The 13,796-nt window shown below is 66.2% G+C and overlaps 3 protein-coding genes across 9 annotated transcripts; 2 read left to right on the forward strand and 1 right to left on the reverse strand.

Moving 5' to 3' along the window:
* LOC309586951 (erythroblast NAD(P)(+)--arginine ADP-ribosyltransferase-like) lies at positions 1-3,207 on the forward strand. 6 transcript variants are annotated; one of them, XM_082304689.1, is made up of 5 exons: positions 387-499; positions 592-675; positions 909-1,839; positions 2,290-2,328; positions 2,426-3,207. In XM_082304689.1, exons 3-5 carry the CDS (start codon positions 1,053-1,055, stop codon positions 2,506-2,508), a joined length of 909 nt encoding a protein of 302 aa, XP_082160815.1. In that variant the 5' UTR covers positions 387-499; positions 592-675; positions 909-1,052; the 3' UTR covers positions 2,509-3,207. The 6 variants fall into 6 exon arrangements, with proteins under 6 accessions (XP_082160813.1, XP_082160817.1, XP_082160818.1 ...); XM_082304687.1 differs by having other exon boundaries at positions 1-499; positions 592-1,839; XM_082304691.1 differs by lacking the exons at positions 387-499; positions 592-675 and adding an exon at positions 279-380.
* A 5,373-nt stretch (positions 3,208-8,580) lies between these two features.
* ART1 (ADP-ribosyltransferase 1) lies at positions 8,581-11,051 on the forward strand. 2 transcript variants are annotated; one of them, XM_082333124.1, is made up of 4 exons: positions 8,581-8,743; positions 8,977-9,907; positions 10,373-10,411; positions 10,509-11,051. In XM_082333124.1, the coding sequence occupies exons 2-4, from the start codon at positions 9,121-9,123 to the stop codon at positions 10,589-10,591; spliced, it is 909 nt and encodes a 302-aa protein (XP_082189250.1). In that variant the 5' UTR covers positions 8,581-8,743; positions 8,977-9,120; the 3' UTR covers positions 10,592-11,051. The 2 variants fall into 2 exon arrangements, with proteins under 2 accessions (XP_082189250.1, XP_082189249.1); XM_082333123.1 differs by having other exon boundaries at positions 8,670-8,743; positions 9,040-9,907.
* Positions 11,052-11,918: 867 nt separating this feature from the next.
* IL18BP (interleukin 18 binding protein) lies at positions 11,919-12,937 on the reverse strand (the record flags this gene model as incomplete). The annotated part of the gene is made up of 4 exons (XM_082304956.1): positions 12,868-12,937; positions 12,611-12,676; positions 12,270-12,399; positions 11,919-12,105 (listed from the first exon to the last, which is right to left on the reverse strand). Exons 2-4 carry the CDS (start codon positions 12,669-12,671, stop codon positions 11,919-11,921), a joined length of 378 nt encoding a protein of 125 aa, XP_082161082.1. The 5' UTR covers positions 12,672-12,676; positions 12,868-12,937.
* Positions 12,938-13,796: the final 859 nt, after the last annotated feature.

The following is a 13,796-nucleotide window of genomic DNA, read 5'->3' on the forward strand; positions in this document are numbered from 1 at the left end:
TCCACGGTCAGCGTACCTAGGCGAAAGCTCGCGGCTCGCGGCCTAAGGCTTCAGCAAGCCCTGCTATGGACTGGGTTCCGTTTGAGCTAGACAGCGACTTGTACAAGAGCTGTCCCCAGCCGTGCTGCCTGCACCCTGCCCTGCCTCCTGCCTTCTAACCCCCTCCAAATGCCGGGGGCTCCGGGGGGGGCTGACCTGCCGTGGAGACCCCCGCCAGCGCCGCCGATGCCTCCGCACCACCCGTGCCACAACCTGCCCCGTCCTCAGCAGCGTGACGGCGGGGTCGGTGCAAGCACCGTGTCCCGGGTCAGCAGGGCCAGATCCGGCGTCGGCTCCCGCAGGAAAAGGCAGAGCCCCGGCGGGACAGCGGCTGCACCCAGGTTAAAGCAAAGGCAATTTATCCCACGGGGGTTTCCCGACGGACCCCCACAGCCACGCTGCAAGGCGGGAGGGGGCAGCGGCTTCTCTGGGTGCTTGCAGGGGCACCGTAAAAATAACCGTGAGGACGGAGGTGGGGTCTGGATCTGCGCCTGAGCAATCCCAGCCGGGGCTGCTATAAAAAGAAACAGCGGCCACTTCTCGCCTCTCCAGGTGGCAGCGGGTGGGCGCCGAGGGGCTGGGTGCCGCGGGAGCTGGGGAGCAGCACCCCGACCCCCTGCCTGCCACGGGGCGCAGGTAACGCTTCTCGCTGGGGCTCCGGGGGGTTTGCTCCTGGGGGTGACGCCGCAGAGCTGCGGGCTGCCGGGGCCGTGCTGCCAGGCGCTGGGGACACGCGCCTGTTGGCAGGGGTTAACGCAGGGAACGGGATCGGGGTCTTGGCTGGTGGCGGAACGTGTGCTGAGGGGGTGCCCCTGGCGGGGGATGCACCTGGGGTGCTTTCCCCCAGCCTGCCCTGCTTCTCCCCGCAGCCCCCTCCCAGGCCCCGCTGCCCTCCCCGAGCTGACCCTGCTCTCGCTCCACCGCCTCCCCAGCCGCTTGCGGAGGAACCGGCTGCTTCCCTGCCCGAGGCACCACAGCCGCTGGGGGCTTCCCTCGGGGCGGCTCTGCCCACCATGGAGCATCTGGCGCTGGGCTTGGTGCTGCTGGCTGGGACCCTGGCCACCGGCAGCCCCCTGCACCGGCGAGACCTCAACTCCATCAAGGAGGTGGCGCTGGACATGGCCCCCACCTCCTTCGACGACCAGTACCGGGGCTGCAGCCGCATGATGGAGGAGGAACTGGAGGAGCTCAACCGCACTGAGTTTGCCAAAAACAGCGTCTACGCCGAGGCCTGGACCCAAGCCACCACTGAATGGCGGAACCGAGGGGGCCGTTTCGCTCAGGCACCAGCGCTGCGGCCGGAGCACGCGATCGCCCTCCTGGCGTACACCCAGCAGGGCCCCCTGCACCACGTGTTCAACACAGCCGTGCGCGAGGCCGGGCGCTCCCGCCAGCAATACCTGGGCGCCTTCGACTTCAAGGTGATGCATTTCCTCCTGACAGAGGCCCTGCGTGCTCTGCGGGACGCCCGGCCCCAGCGCTGCCACAACGTCTACCGGGGCGTGGATGGCATCCGCTTCACCGCCCAGCACAACCAATCCATCCGCTTCGGCCACTTCACCTCCACCTCCCTCGACAAAACAAAAAGCCTACCCTTCGGTCAGGACACCTTTTTCTCGGTGGAGACCTGCTACGGCGTCCCCATCAAGGACTTCTCCTACTTCCCCACGGAGGAGGAGGTCCTCATCCCGCCCTTCGAGAGATTCAACGTCACCAACGTCGCCCGTGATGGGGACAGAGCCCTCATCCAGCTCCGCTCGCAGGGCACAAACAGCACCTACAACTGCGTGTTCGTGCAAGGTGACGTCCCCGCGGGAAGGTTCCTCCCCACCGCCGGGGTGCAGGGGCCAGGGGGTGGGGGGTGGCCCCGTCCCACCAGCTCTGCCGGGAAAGGGGGGGCTCGATCGTGGGGAAGGTGACGGGGGGAGCTTGCCTTGCACGTCTCCCAGCTGCTCTGCCCGGGGTTTGCAATGGGGGACCTCTGCAGCAAAGCATGGCGCAGCATGGCATGGCACAGCAAAGCATGGCACTGCAAAGCATGGCGCAACAAAGCATGGCACAGCAAAGCATGGCACAGCAAAGCATGGCATGGCACGGCATGGCATGGCACAGCATGGCGCACCAAAGCATGGCATGGCACAGCACGGCACAGCACGGCACGGCTGGGTCGGGGCGAGGAGCGGTGCGGTGCGGTGCAGTGCGGTGCAGAGCGTGCAGCAGCCGTGCAGACAGAGTTGGTTTCTTTGGCAGAGAAGAGATGCAAGGACCGGCCGTGCGTCTTCAGCGCAGGTGAGCCCAGAGCCCCCGCTGCAGCCGGGGAGGGCCACCCCGGCGGGGCCCCCCTGTCCCCCCGGCTGCCCCTCACCCCCCTCTCCACCACCCCCAGGCAGCAGCATCCTCGGGGACCGCCCGCGCCTCTGGGGGCTCCTCCTGGCAGCCACGGCCCTGGCAGCCGCCTGGGGCCTCTGAGCCGCGACGCCACCGCTGCCACAGCAGCCCAGCCCAGAAAAGGGCTTGGGAATGGGAGCCACCGGCTTCACGGAGACGGCGGGACGGGACGGGGCGGCAGGAGGGGCTGGGGGCATGGGGACGGCCCCGCTGCAGGGTCCCGCGTGGCGGCCGCCTCTGCCCAGCTCAGCCCCGCCGTGGTGCCACAGGCCCCGGGACGCACCGGCAGCCCCGCGACACCAGCGGAGCCTGGACGCGGCCCTTTGCAGAGCCGCCGCCGGCGCTTTTGGATGCAGCTGAGTGTGGGGGTCTGTGGCAGATGCACCCATCCTGAGAAAGACGGGGCCTTTGTGACTTTTCGCGCCCTTACTGCCCTGTTGTGACGGTTGTCCCGTACGCAGTCGCCGGTAGATAGAGCCTTTCGGCCAACGGGGACGGACATGGCCATAGATGACCACAGGTGAGATTCAAGCAGGGTATAAGCGGGGTCCCGCCGGGGAGCAAATGGCGTCGCTCCTCCTCGGAGCAGCGGGTCTGTGGTCGGTGACTCTCCCCTCGGGTCTGGGAGCCGCCCAAGGTAACTCCTCGAGGCTGAGAGCCCTCGCGCTATTCGGTGAGGGATTGCACGCCTGGCGTCATCATTCTGAACCTTGGGAATTCTTAAGTCGGCTGTGTAGTATTAAATTCCCGTTGGCATCCTGAACCTGTGGTTTACTAGTCTTCGTCGCAGTGCCAAATGCTTTTGATTGGAATAAATATCATTTTGGGTTACATCGCTTGCCTTATTTGACTTTCTGCTCCTCCACGACATCACATTGGCGCAGGCGGCAGAATGTCAATGGAGGAATTATTATGGAGACACGGCTGTACCCCTTCTGCCCAGGCACCCAATGGCCAAAGGAGCAGCGGTTCGACGCGGAGGCGGTCGTAGAAAGAATAGCACAATGCCGTGGAAACGGTTGGGATTGCAAAGGTACAGGAACGATGTGTGCCATCCCAGCCGCCTGTTTAATTCAGGTGCAAGATCATTACAATTATTCTGGAACGTTAGAAAAGAACAACTGGAAAAAGCAATTAGAAATAGATTGTTTGCAGGCAGAACTGAAAAGAGAATGAGAGCGGACGCGTCTGTTGTTAGAACAAAAAGTCGAAATTAGGCTAGCACAAGTGAAAAAGCCTCCCAGTGTTGTCCATATCCCAAAGTTAATCACGGGCGCAGATCCCGAGGACTGGGATGGGGGCATATGGGGGGACCTTGACGAAAATGGCTCCGAAGAAGTCAAGGAAGCGGAGGAAAGGGACGTGCCACCCCTTATGAAGACAGAAAGGTCCACGGGCCCGCAAGGCGGTAACCCCCGAACCACTGTCCGTCCAGCCCCATGGGCAGGACCTGAACTCGGTGAACTGCAACAAATATTTGTAGAGAGTTTCTTTAACGGGGGGTGGTCAAATACTGCTGGGCGACGAGGCGGCGGCGGGGTCTGGGGCCCCGGAGTGTTTCTAAACGATGGGCTGGCGGGCGACCGGTCGATAACGTCCCAAGCGGCTTACTGGGCTGGGGGCACGGATCCCAACGCAAGAGGAGAGGCTGCGACTATCGAGGTGAAGGGATTGTCGGAATTAGCAGAAGGGGTACAAAAGGCTGCTTGCGTCCAGGCGATGCATGGAAGAGGGCGGCACAGGGTACCGGTGGGCCCCAACCGCCTTACACCCCTCATTAGAGGGCTTTAAAAATGCATGTCCAGTCTCTCAGAGAAAGGATTCAGAGGGTCATAGTACAAAATCAGCAAAACCCTCAGAATCTGCCCGCACACCTGTGGCCCTGGGCGGAGACATCGCACAGCACAGCCGCTTACAGGTGCGAGAGGGGAGGGACCGATCCGGGTAGTGGCACTGACGGGAACAGGAGGCACTGACGGGAATAGGATGGTCTGATGGGAACAGGAGGTTCTGACGGGAATAGGAGGGTCTGACGGGAATAGGAGGCTCTGACGGGAATAGGATGGTCTGATGGGAACAGGAGGGTCTGACGGGAATAGGATGGTCTGATGGGAACAGGAGGGTCTGACGGGAATAGGATGGTCTGACGGGAACAGTAGGGTCCGATAGGCCGGTCACAAACCTCACCCCAGGCAGCCCCCCCTGCCCCCAGGAGTCCGAACTCTCCCGAGATAACCGGATCGGGCCCGCCATCCCAGAGGGAACAACCTTCGGCAGAAGGCGGTAGTGCTGGGCGCACCCCGGGCGATGTTGCGTGGGCAATCCACCGATCCTAGCCGGAGGCTGGCGGAATCGCTAGAAGGGAAACCTGGGGGCCAGGGAGACAGGCGGGTAACCGCCCCGCCGCCGGAGAGCACAACTAACCCCCTCGCACCCCTGCGAGAGGAGCTGAAGGGGTTAAAAAACTACAAGTTGAGGTTTGGGGTTCAGGCGCCCGCTCTGCATGGTGAACTCCTGCCCGTGGTCCGCTGACAAGGAGCCTTACACGCACATTCCCATGGGCCCAAGGAGAATGAGTTTGGAATTCCTAATTGACACGAGGGCCCAAATTAGTAATGGACAACTAGCTGACGAGTGGGGAATTAAACCACCAAGAAAAGCTATAAACGCAATTGGAGTGATGGGTGTAGCAGAAAGACGTCCCTTAGCTCGAACCCAACGTTGGCTACCTGGGGAAACGCGGATGATGGCTGTGGAAGTGGCTCTCAGCCCTCATAAGGAGAATATATTGGGATTCGATGTGCGGGCGGGCAAACGATGGTATTTACCTGACGGCAGGCTGTGGAGTTTTGGGGGCAGAGGCCATCCGGGTGGGGACTCTGCAAGTCGCCCCCAGGCTACCGCAGAGTAACCCGTGTCCCTCAATACCCACTGCCAACCGCTGCCAAACGGGGCGTTAGGGTAGGAAGGAGGACCGGGGAATTACAGACCGGTGAGCCTCACCTCTGTGCCTGGGCAGATCATGGAGCGGATCCTCCTGGAAGCAACGTTAAGGCACGTGCAAGACAAGGAGGTGATCCGAGGAAGCCAGCACGGATTCACCGAGGGCAAATCCTGCCTGACAACCTGGAGGCCGTCTGTGATGGAGTCACTGCAAGTCGACAGGGGAAGACCGATTGGTGTCATCTACGTAGACTTCTGTAAAGCTTTTGGCACAGTCCCACACGCCATCCTTATTCCTAAATTAGAGACAGACGGATTTGAAGGGCGGACTATTCGATGGATAAGAAATTGGCTGGATGGACGCATCCGGAGAGTTGCGGTCAATGGCTCTGTGTCCAGGCGGAGACCGGTGACGAGTGGTGTCCCGCAGGGCTCTGTCTTGGGACCAGCGCTTTTCAGTGTCTTCATCAATGACCCAGCCAGCGGGATCGAGTGCACCCTCAGCAAGTTTGGAGGTGACACCAAGCTGAGGGGTGCAGGTGACACGCCTGAAGGAGGGGGTGCCATCCAGGGGACCTGGACACGCTGGAGAAGTGGGCCCGCGTGAACATCGTGAGGTTCAACAAGGCCAAGTGCAAGGTCCTGCACCTGGGTGGGGGCAACCCCCGGTATCAGCACAGGCTGGGGGATGGAGGGGTGCAGAGCAGCCCTGAGGAGAGGGACTTGGGGGTGCTGGGGGATGGAAAGCTGGCCACGGGCCGGCAATGTGCGCTGGCGGCCCAGAAAGCCAAGCGTCTCCTGGGCTGCATCCCCCGCAGCGTGGGCAGCGGGGCGAGGGAGGGGATTCTGCCCCTCTGCCCCGCTCTGGGGAGACCCCCCTGGAGCCCCGTGTCCAGCTCGGGGGTCCTCAGCACGGGAAGGACATGGAGCTGTGGGAGCGGGGCCAGGGGAGGCCCCAGCGATGGTCCGAGGGTGGCCCAGCTCTGCTGTGAGGACAGGCTGAGAGCTGGGGGGGTTCAGCCTGGGGAGGAGGGGGCTGCGGGCAGAGCTGATTGCGGCCTTGCCGTGCTTAACGGGGGCTTAGATAAAAGAGGGGGAGAGACTCTTTATGGGGGCAGACGGCGACAGGACAAGGGGGAACGGTTTCAAACGGAAAGAGGGGAGATTTGGATTAGATGTTAGGACAAAATTCTTTACTGTGAGGGTGGCGAGGCGCTGGCCCAGGTTGCCCGGAGAGGCTGTGGACGCCCCGTCCCTGGCAGGGTTCAAGGCCAGGTCGGACGGGGCCCTGAGCACCCTGGGCTGGTGGGGGGCGGCCCTGCCCGTGGCCGGGGGGCTGGAGTTAGGTGGTCTTTAAGGTCCCTTCCAGCCCCAGCCATTCTAGGATTCTGTGATATGATTCTATGATTTCAGAGGGAACTGGTGACCTCAAGAAGATACAAATCATAAGATGCACACACTCCTCTTGTAACTCTCCAGTCTGGCCAGTCCATAAGCTGGGTGGGCAATGGCATTTAACGATTGACTACAGGAGGTTAAATGGTAATACCCCACCACTAACTGCTGCCGTCCCGAGCATAACTTCAATACGGACGGCAGCACGGGCAGCCACCCACCTGCGGATGGCCACCCGAGGTGTCAGGGATATGTTTTTGATGATGGCCCTAAGGGAGGAGGATAAACCCCAGTTCATGTTTGCTTGGGAATCATAGAACCATAGAATCACAGAACCGTCAAGGTTGGAAAAGACCCTTAAGATCATCGCGTCCAACCGTTAACCCAGCACTGCCAAGGCCACCACTAAACCATGGCCCCAAGCACCACATCTCCCCGGCTTTTAAATCCCCCCAGGGATGAGGACTCAGCCCCTGCCCTGGGCAGCCTGGGCCAGGCCCTGACAGCCCTTTGGGGGAAGAAGTTTTTCCCCATACCCAACCCAACCCTGCCCTGGCGCAGCTTGAGGCCATTCCCTCTCGTCCCATCGCTTGTTCCTGGGGAGCAGAGACCGACCCCCCCGGCTCCAGCCTCCTTTCAGGCCGTTGCAGAGAGCCATGAGGGCTCCCCTCAGCCTCCTCTTCTCCAGGCTGAGCCCCCCCAGCTCCCCCAGCCGCTCCTCCCCAGCCTTGTGCTCCAGCCCCTGCCCCAGCCTCGCTGCCCTGCTCTGGCCACGCTCCAGCCCCTCCATGGCCGCCGTGGGGTGCGGGGCCCAGCGCTGAGCACAGCATTCGAGGGGCGGCCTCACCAGTGCCCAGCGCAGGGGGACCATCCCTGCCCTGCTCCTGCTGGCCACACCGTTCCTGACACAAGCCAGGGTGCCACTGGCCCTCTTGGCCACCTGGGCACCCTGCTGGCTCATGTCCAGCGGCTGTCGGCCAGCACCCCCAGGCCCTTTCCCGCCGGGCAGCTCCCAGCCGCTCCTCCCCACGCCTGCAGCGGTGCCGGGGGTTGCTGTGCCCCCAGGGCAGGACCCGGCCCTGAGCCTTGCTGCCCCTCACCCCGGGGCCTGGGCCCATCGCCCCGGCCTGGCCAGGGCCCTCTGCAGAGCCTCCTGCCCCCCAGCAGATCAACGCTCCCGCCCGACTGGGTGTCCCCTGCAAACTGGCTGAGGGTGCCCCCCATCCCCTCGTCCCGATCAGCGATGAAGATGTTGAACAGGACCGGCCCCAGCACCGAGCCCTGGGGACACCACTGGTGACCGGCCGCCAACTGGATTTGACTCCATTCACCACCACGCTCTGGGCTCAGCCGTCAGGAAGGGACACGACATACCGTGAATCGACTCCCACAAGGATACAACTCCCGCTATTGCCCACAACACCTTAGACAAACTTCTTGATGCTCTGGAAGTGCCATCAGGCATCCACATATATCAATCGACAGAGGATATCTGAGTTGGTGGAGATGACAGAGACCAGGTAGGGCAAGCGATGGGAGCCATCTGGAACCTGTTGACTAAGAATGGGCTAGATATGCCACCTTCTAAATGCCAAGGTCCCGGACAAGAAGTTAAATTCCTGGGAGCCTGGGGGAGAGCTGGAGGAACTGCGGTGCCTGACAATACCCTGTCAGCTATGGAGAAGGGGCAGACTCCAGGTAATAAAACAGAATTACAGGAGCTGATGGAGACATTGGGCATTTTGGTTACATCACCTGCGTAACTGGACTTTGTGCTCCTCTGCGACACGGACAGTAAAAAGAACCGGTAGGATGGAGGTGGGGTCTGGATCTGCGCCTGAGCGATCCCAGCCGGGGCTGCTATAAAAACAGCGGCCACTTCTCGCCTCTCCAGGTGGCAGCGGGTGGGCGCCGAGGGGCTGGGTGCCGCGGGAGCTGGGGAGCAGCACCCCGACCCCCCGCCTGCCACGGGGAGCAGGTAACGCTTCTCGCTGGGGCTCCGGGGGGTTTGCTCCTGGGGGTGACGCCGCAGAGCTGCGGGCTGCCGGGGCCGTGCTGCCAGGCGCTGGGGACACGCGCCTGTTGGCAGGGGTTAACGCAGGGAACGGGATCGGGGTCTTGGCTGGTGGCGGAACGTGTGCTGAGGGGGTGCCCCTGGCGGGGGATGCACCTGGGGTGCTTTCCCCCAGCCTGCCCTGCTTCTCCCCGCAGCCCCCTCCCAGGCCCCGCTGCCCTCCCCGAGCTGACCCTGCTCTCGCTCCACCGCCTCCCCAGCCGCTTGCGGAGGAACCGGCTGCTTCCCTGCCCGAGGCACCACAGCCGCTGGGGGCTTCCCTCGGGGCGGCTCTGCCCACCATGGAGCATCTGGCGCTGGGCTTGGTGCTGCTGGCTGGGACCCTGGCCACCGGCAGCCCCCTGCACCGGCGAGACCTCAACTCCATCAAGGAGGTGGCGCTGGACATGGCCCCCACCTCCTTCGACGACCAGTACCGGGGCTGCAGCCGCATGATGGAGGAGGAACTGAAGGAGCTCAACCGCACTGAGTTTGCCAAAAACAGCGTCTATGCCAAGGCCTGGATCAATGCCACCCAAAAATGGCAAAGCAAGCAGGACCACATCCCCCAGCCACCAGCGCTGCGGCCGGAGCACGCGATCGCCCTCCTGGCGTACACCCAGCATAGCAACCTGTACCAGGAGTTCAACGCAGCCGTGCGCGAGGCCGGGCGCTCCCGCCAGCAATACCTGGGCGCCTTCGACTTCAAGGTGATGCATTTCCTCCTGACCGAGGCCCTGCGTGCCCTGCGGGACGCCCGGCCCCAGCGCTGCCACAACGTCTACCGGGGTGTGGATGGCATCCGCTTCACCGCCCAGCACAACCAATCCATCCGCTTCGGCCACTTCACCTCCACCTCCTTTGTCCAAGAGAAGGCCGAGCGCTTTGGCAAGGACACCTTTTTCACGGTGGAGACCTGCTACGGCGTCCCCATCAAGGACTTCTCCTACTTCCCCACGGAGGAGGAGGTCCTCATCCCGCCCTTCGAGAGATTCAACGTCACCAACGTCGCCCGTGATGGGGACAGAGCCCTCATCCAGCTCCGCTCGCAGGGCACAAACAGCACCTACAACTGCGTGTTCGTGCAAGGTGACGTCCCCGCGGGAAGGTTCCTCCCCACCGCCGGGGTGCAGGGGCCAGGGGGTGGGGGGTGGCCCCGTCCCACCAGCTCTGCCGGGAAAGGGGGGGCTCGATCGTGGGGAGGGTGATGGGGGGAGCTTGCCTTGCACGTCTCCCAGCTGCTCTGCCCGGGGTTTGCAATGGGGGACCTCTGCAGCAAAGCATGGCGCAGCAAAGCATGGCACAGCAAAGCATGGCACTGCAAAGCATGGCATGGCATGGCATGGCACGGCACGGCACGGCACGGCATGGCACAGCAAAGCATGGCACAGCACAGCATGGCATAGCACAGCATGGTGCAGCAAAGCATGGCGCAGCAAAGCATGGCATGGCATGGCACGGCACGGCATGGCACGGCTGGGTCGGGGCGAGGAGCGGTGCGGTGCGGTGCGGAGCGTGCAGCAGCCGTGCAGACAGAGTTGGTTTCTTTGGCAGAGAAGAGATGCAAGGACCGGCCGTGCGTCTTCAGCGCAGGTGAGCCCAGAGCCCCCGCTGCAGCCGGGGAGGGCCACCCCGGCGGGGCCCCCCTGTCCCCCCGGCTGCCCCTCACCCCCCTCTCCACCACCCCCAGGCAGCAGCATCCTCGGGGACCGCCCGCGCCTCTGGGGGCTCCTCCTGGCAGCCACGGCCCTGGCAGCCGCCTGGGGCCTCTGAGCCGCGACGCCACCGCTGCCACAGCAGCCCGGCCCAGAAAAGGGCTTGGGAATGGGAGCCACCGGCTTCACGGAGACGGCGGGACGGGACGGGGCGGCAGGAGGGGCTGGGGGCATGGGGACGGCCCCGCTGCAGGGTCCCGCGTGGCGGCCGCCTCTGCCCAGCTCAGCCCCGCCGTGGTGCCACAGGCCCCGGGACGCACCGGCAGCCCCGCGACACCAGCGGAGCCTGGACGCGGCCCTTTGCAGAGCCGCCGCCGGCGCTTTTGGATGCAGCTGAGCGTGGGGGTCTGCAAGGGGCTGCCCCAGGGACGGGGGCTGGTGCGGATGGGGACCGAGGGCACACAGCAGGGCTGCTTTTGGGGGTGTCCCTGCCCAGCCGGCTGCTCCGCTGCTCGCCTTTCCCTGGCTCCCAGAGCAATAAAGACTTGCTGTGGGCCCGCAGTGTCTCCAGGGGTTTTCTGCGGCTCCCCGGGCTGGGGGCAGCTCGGGGGGGCTGCAGCCGGGGTCTCCTCCCCCCCCCCCCCCCGCCATCGCCAGCCCTCCTGCATCCAGAGCATCCCGCAGAGCGATGCCTGAGCCCCGGGTCCTGCTCAAGGGGTCCGGGGGGGGGGGGTGTCTCCTCCTGGGGTCTGTTCCCCTGCCTGTCCCGTGGCTGCCTGCAGCCCCCCAGCACCTGAGGGAGCAGGGAGGGGGCTGGCACCGGCCACCCCAGCCCCGGTGCCCGGGAGCAGGGCCCTGCCAGGACAAGACGGGTGGGGGGCTGCCCCGTGGAGCAGCACGTGGGGCTCCACAGCGCCGTGCCAGGGGACAGCCCTGACCCCCCCGGGGGTCCCTGTGCACCCTCCTCCTCCTCCGGGGCTGGGCACAGCCATGGGGCCAGGCACCCCCGGGGCAGGACCCGGGCTATCCTTGGCTCTCCAGCCCCTCGCCGGGCACGGAGGGGGTCAGGGACGGATCCGGCCCTCTGCGGGCACCAGGGCCACCTCCTCTCCCTCCCTCCTCACCCCTCTGCACCCACGGGCAGCCCCGTCCCCAGGACACGGGTGACACCAGGCAGCCTTGATGTGCTTTAATCAACCCTGGGGTCCCCACAGCCCGCTGCAGGCGGGTCCCAGGGCCGGCCCGGGCAGCGCTCCCGGCTCGGGGAGGGGTGCCAGGGGCCCCACGCACAGCGGGGCCGGCAGACGTGGGGCCATGCGGACCCCACGGTGGGGCACGGAGACTGGCCTCTGCGGAGGCATCACGTCCCCACGCAGAGGTGCGGGGCCATGGGAGCGGGGACCCGCACCGCGGGGCGCTCACCCGTCACGAGTTGCTCCCCGGTCTCAGCCCAGTCCCCCACTCTCGGCAGGGGCTGGGGCCGGGGCCGGGGGCAGCCACCGCACCTCCCTGGTATCGACGCCGAGGGGGCTGAGCACCACGCAGGTGAAGTTGGTGTGCAGGTGCCGGGCGCCGAAGGAGCCGAAGTGCAGGTCGCGGCGCAGGGTCACCCCCGAGCCCCGCGGCTCCTCTCTGCAGACCCAGCAGGGACCCGTCAGCACCCACCCCCGGCTCTGTGACCCGCCCCGGGCTGGGGGACCTGGGGTCCCTGCCCCAGCCAGGGCTAGCCCTCCCTGCCAGCCCCAGAGCCCCGTGCAGCCCCGCTGCCCCCGGGACCCCCCGACCCCAGTACTCACAGCACCGTCCCCTCGCACACGGCCCCGTCCGGGTGCAGCTTCTCCACGAAGGAGCCGTTCCCCAGCCAGTAGAGCAGCGTGAGCTCGGGGAGGCCGCTCACCGCCTCGCATGAGATGGTCACGCTCTCGCCTGGAGCCGGAGGGGACGTGGGGGTCAGGGGGGCTGCGAGGGTCCCCGGTGCCCCCCGGCCACGCTGCTCCTGCCCACAGGCACAGCCCCAGAGGGTGGAGGATGAATCCCGCTGGTGCGGGAGCCGCCCCCCTGTGCCCCCACCAGCTGGGGGTCTCACTGCAGCCCCCCATGCCCAGGCCACCCCGCAATGGCCCCGGGGGTCACTCACCGGGGTGGAGGGGCTCTGCCGGCATCCGCAGGGCAGTGATGCTGGGGGGCCGCAGGGCCATGGCACCTGGGGGAGCAGAGCAGGGTGAGGTGGGGGGACGAGGGCTGCCCCCGAGCCCCACATATCCGGGGCGGGTGGGAGGGCAGGGTCCTGCGGAGGGGACACGGCTCATCCCCCGGCCCCGCACAGCCCCCCTGGGGGGCACAGAGCCAGGAGCCGGCCTCCCCCACCCCGGCCCCCCAGCAGCCCCCACTTACCCGTGCAGCGGGAGGCCAGGGCCCAGCAGAGCAGGGGCAGCAGGAGCCGGGCAGGGGGTCCCAGGGTCCCTGCGGGCAGAGATGGGGCTCGGTGCTGGGCACGCCGGGGAGCTCCCCCCAAGCCCGGCACGGCTCCCCCCAGCATCCCCCCCTCAGCATCTCCCAAACCTGGGATGGTCCCTAACAGCATCCCCCCCCCCCCCGCATCCCCCTGCAGCATCCCCCGAGCCTGGGATGGTCCCTTCCAGCATCCCCCCCCCCCAGCATCCCCCTCCCCAGCATCCCCCTCTCCAGCATCCCCCTCCCCAGCATCCCCCTCTCCAGCATCCCCCCCCCAGCACCCCCCCCCCAGCATCCCCCCGGCACCCCCGGAGCTGCTCATGGTGCCCCCCCCCAGCATCCCCCCGGCACCCCCCGCCGCCCGGCACCCCCGGAGCGGCGCCCCCCGCCCCGGCACCGGGCTCCTTCCCCCTCCCGGGTGCCCCCGGTCCCGCGGCGCCCGTACCGGCGGGGCGCAGCGCAGCCATGGGGCGGCGGCCTCCGGGGCGGCGGAGCTTTTATGGGGCGGCCGGGGGGGCCGGGGGCGGGAGCGCCGTGACTCACCGGGAGCCGCCCTCGCCCCGGGGCCGGCCCCGCACCGGGCCCCGCACCGCGCCCCCCGGCCCCCTCCCGCCTTTCCCAGAGCCCCCCGTGGCCCATGACCCCCCCCCCCCCGTGGCCCACGCCCCCCCCCCGTGGCCCATATTACCCCCCCGTGGCCCATATCCCCCCCCCGTGGCCCACGCCCCCCCCCAGTGGCCCATGCCCCCCCCCCCGTGGCCCATATCCCCCCCCCGTGGCCCATGCCCCCCCCATGTCTGGCCCATGCCCCCCGGGCCCCCCAACTGTGCCCCACAGCCCTCTGCACACCCCGTCCCCCCCCCGTCCCC

This window comes from Platalea leucorodia, assembly GCF_965183815.1.
Source record: "Platalea leucorodia genome assembly, chromosome: 2".
Classification (NCBI taxonomy): domain Eukaryota; kingdom Metazoa; phylum Chordata; class Aves; order Pelecaniformes; family Threskiornithidae; genus Platalea; species Platalea leucorodia.

Bases quoted from the DNA above. Each gene is read 5' to 3' on its own strand.
- ART1 (XM_082333124.1), top strand. From the start codon at position 9,121: ATGGAGCATCTGGCGCTGGGCTTGGTGCTGCTGGCTGGGACCCTGGCC. The intron at 9,908-10,372 runs GTGACGTCCCCG...TTTCTTTGGCAG, and splicing joins CAACTGCGTGTTCGTGCAAG to AGAAGAGATGCAAGGACCGG. The intron at 10,412-10,508 runs GTGAGCCCAGAG...CACCACCCCCAG, and splicing joins GCCGTGCGTCTTCAGCGCAG to GCAGCAGCATCCTCGGGGAC.
- LOC309586951 (XM_082304687.1), top strand. From the start codon at position 169: ATGCCGGGGGCTCCGGGGGGGGCTGACCTGCCGTGGAGACCCCCGCCA. The intron at 1,840-2,289 runs GTGACGTCCCCG...TTTCTTTGGCAG, and splicing joins CAACTGCGTGTTCGTGCAAG to AGAAGAGATGCAAGGACCGG. The intron at 2,329-2,425 runs GTGAGCCCAGAG...CACCACCCCCAG, and splicing joins GCCGTGCGTCTTCAGCGCAG to GCAGCAGCATCCTCGGGGAC.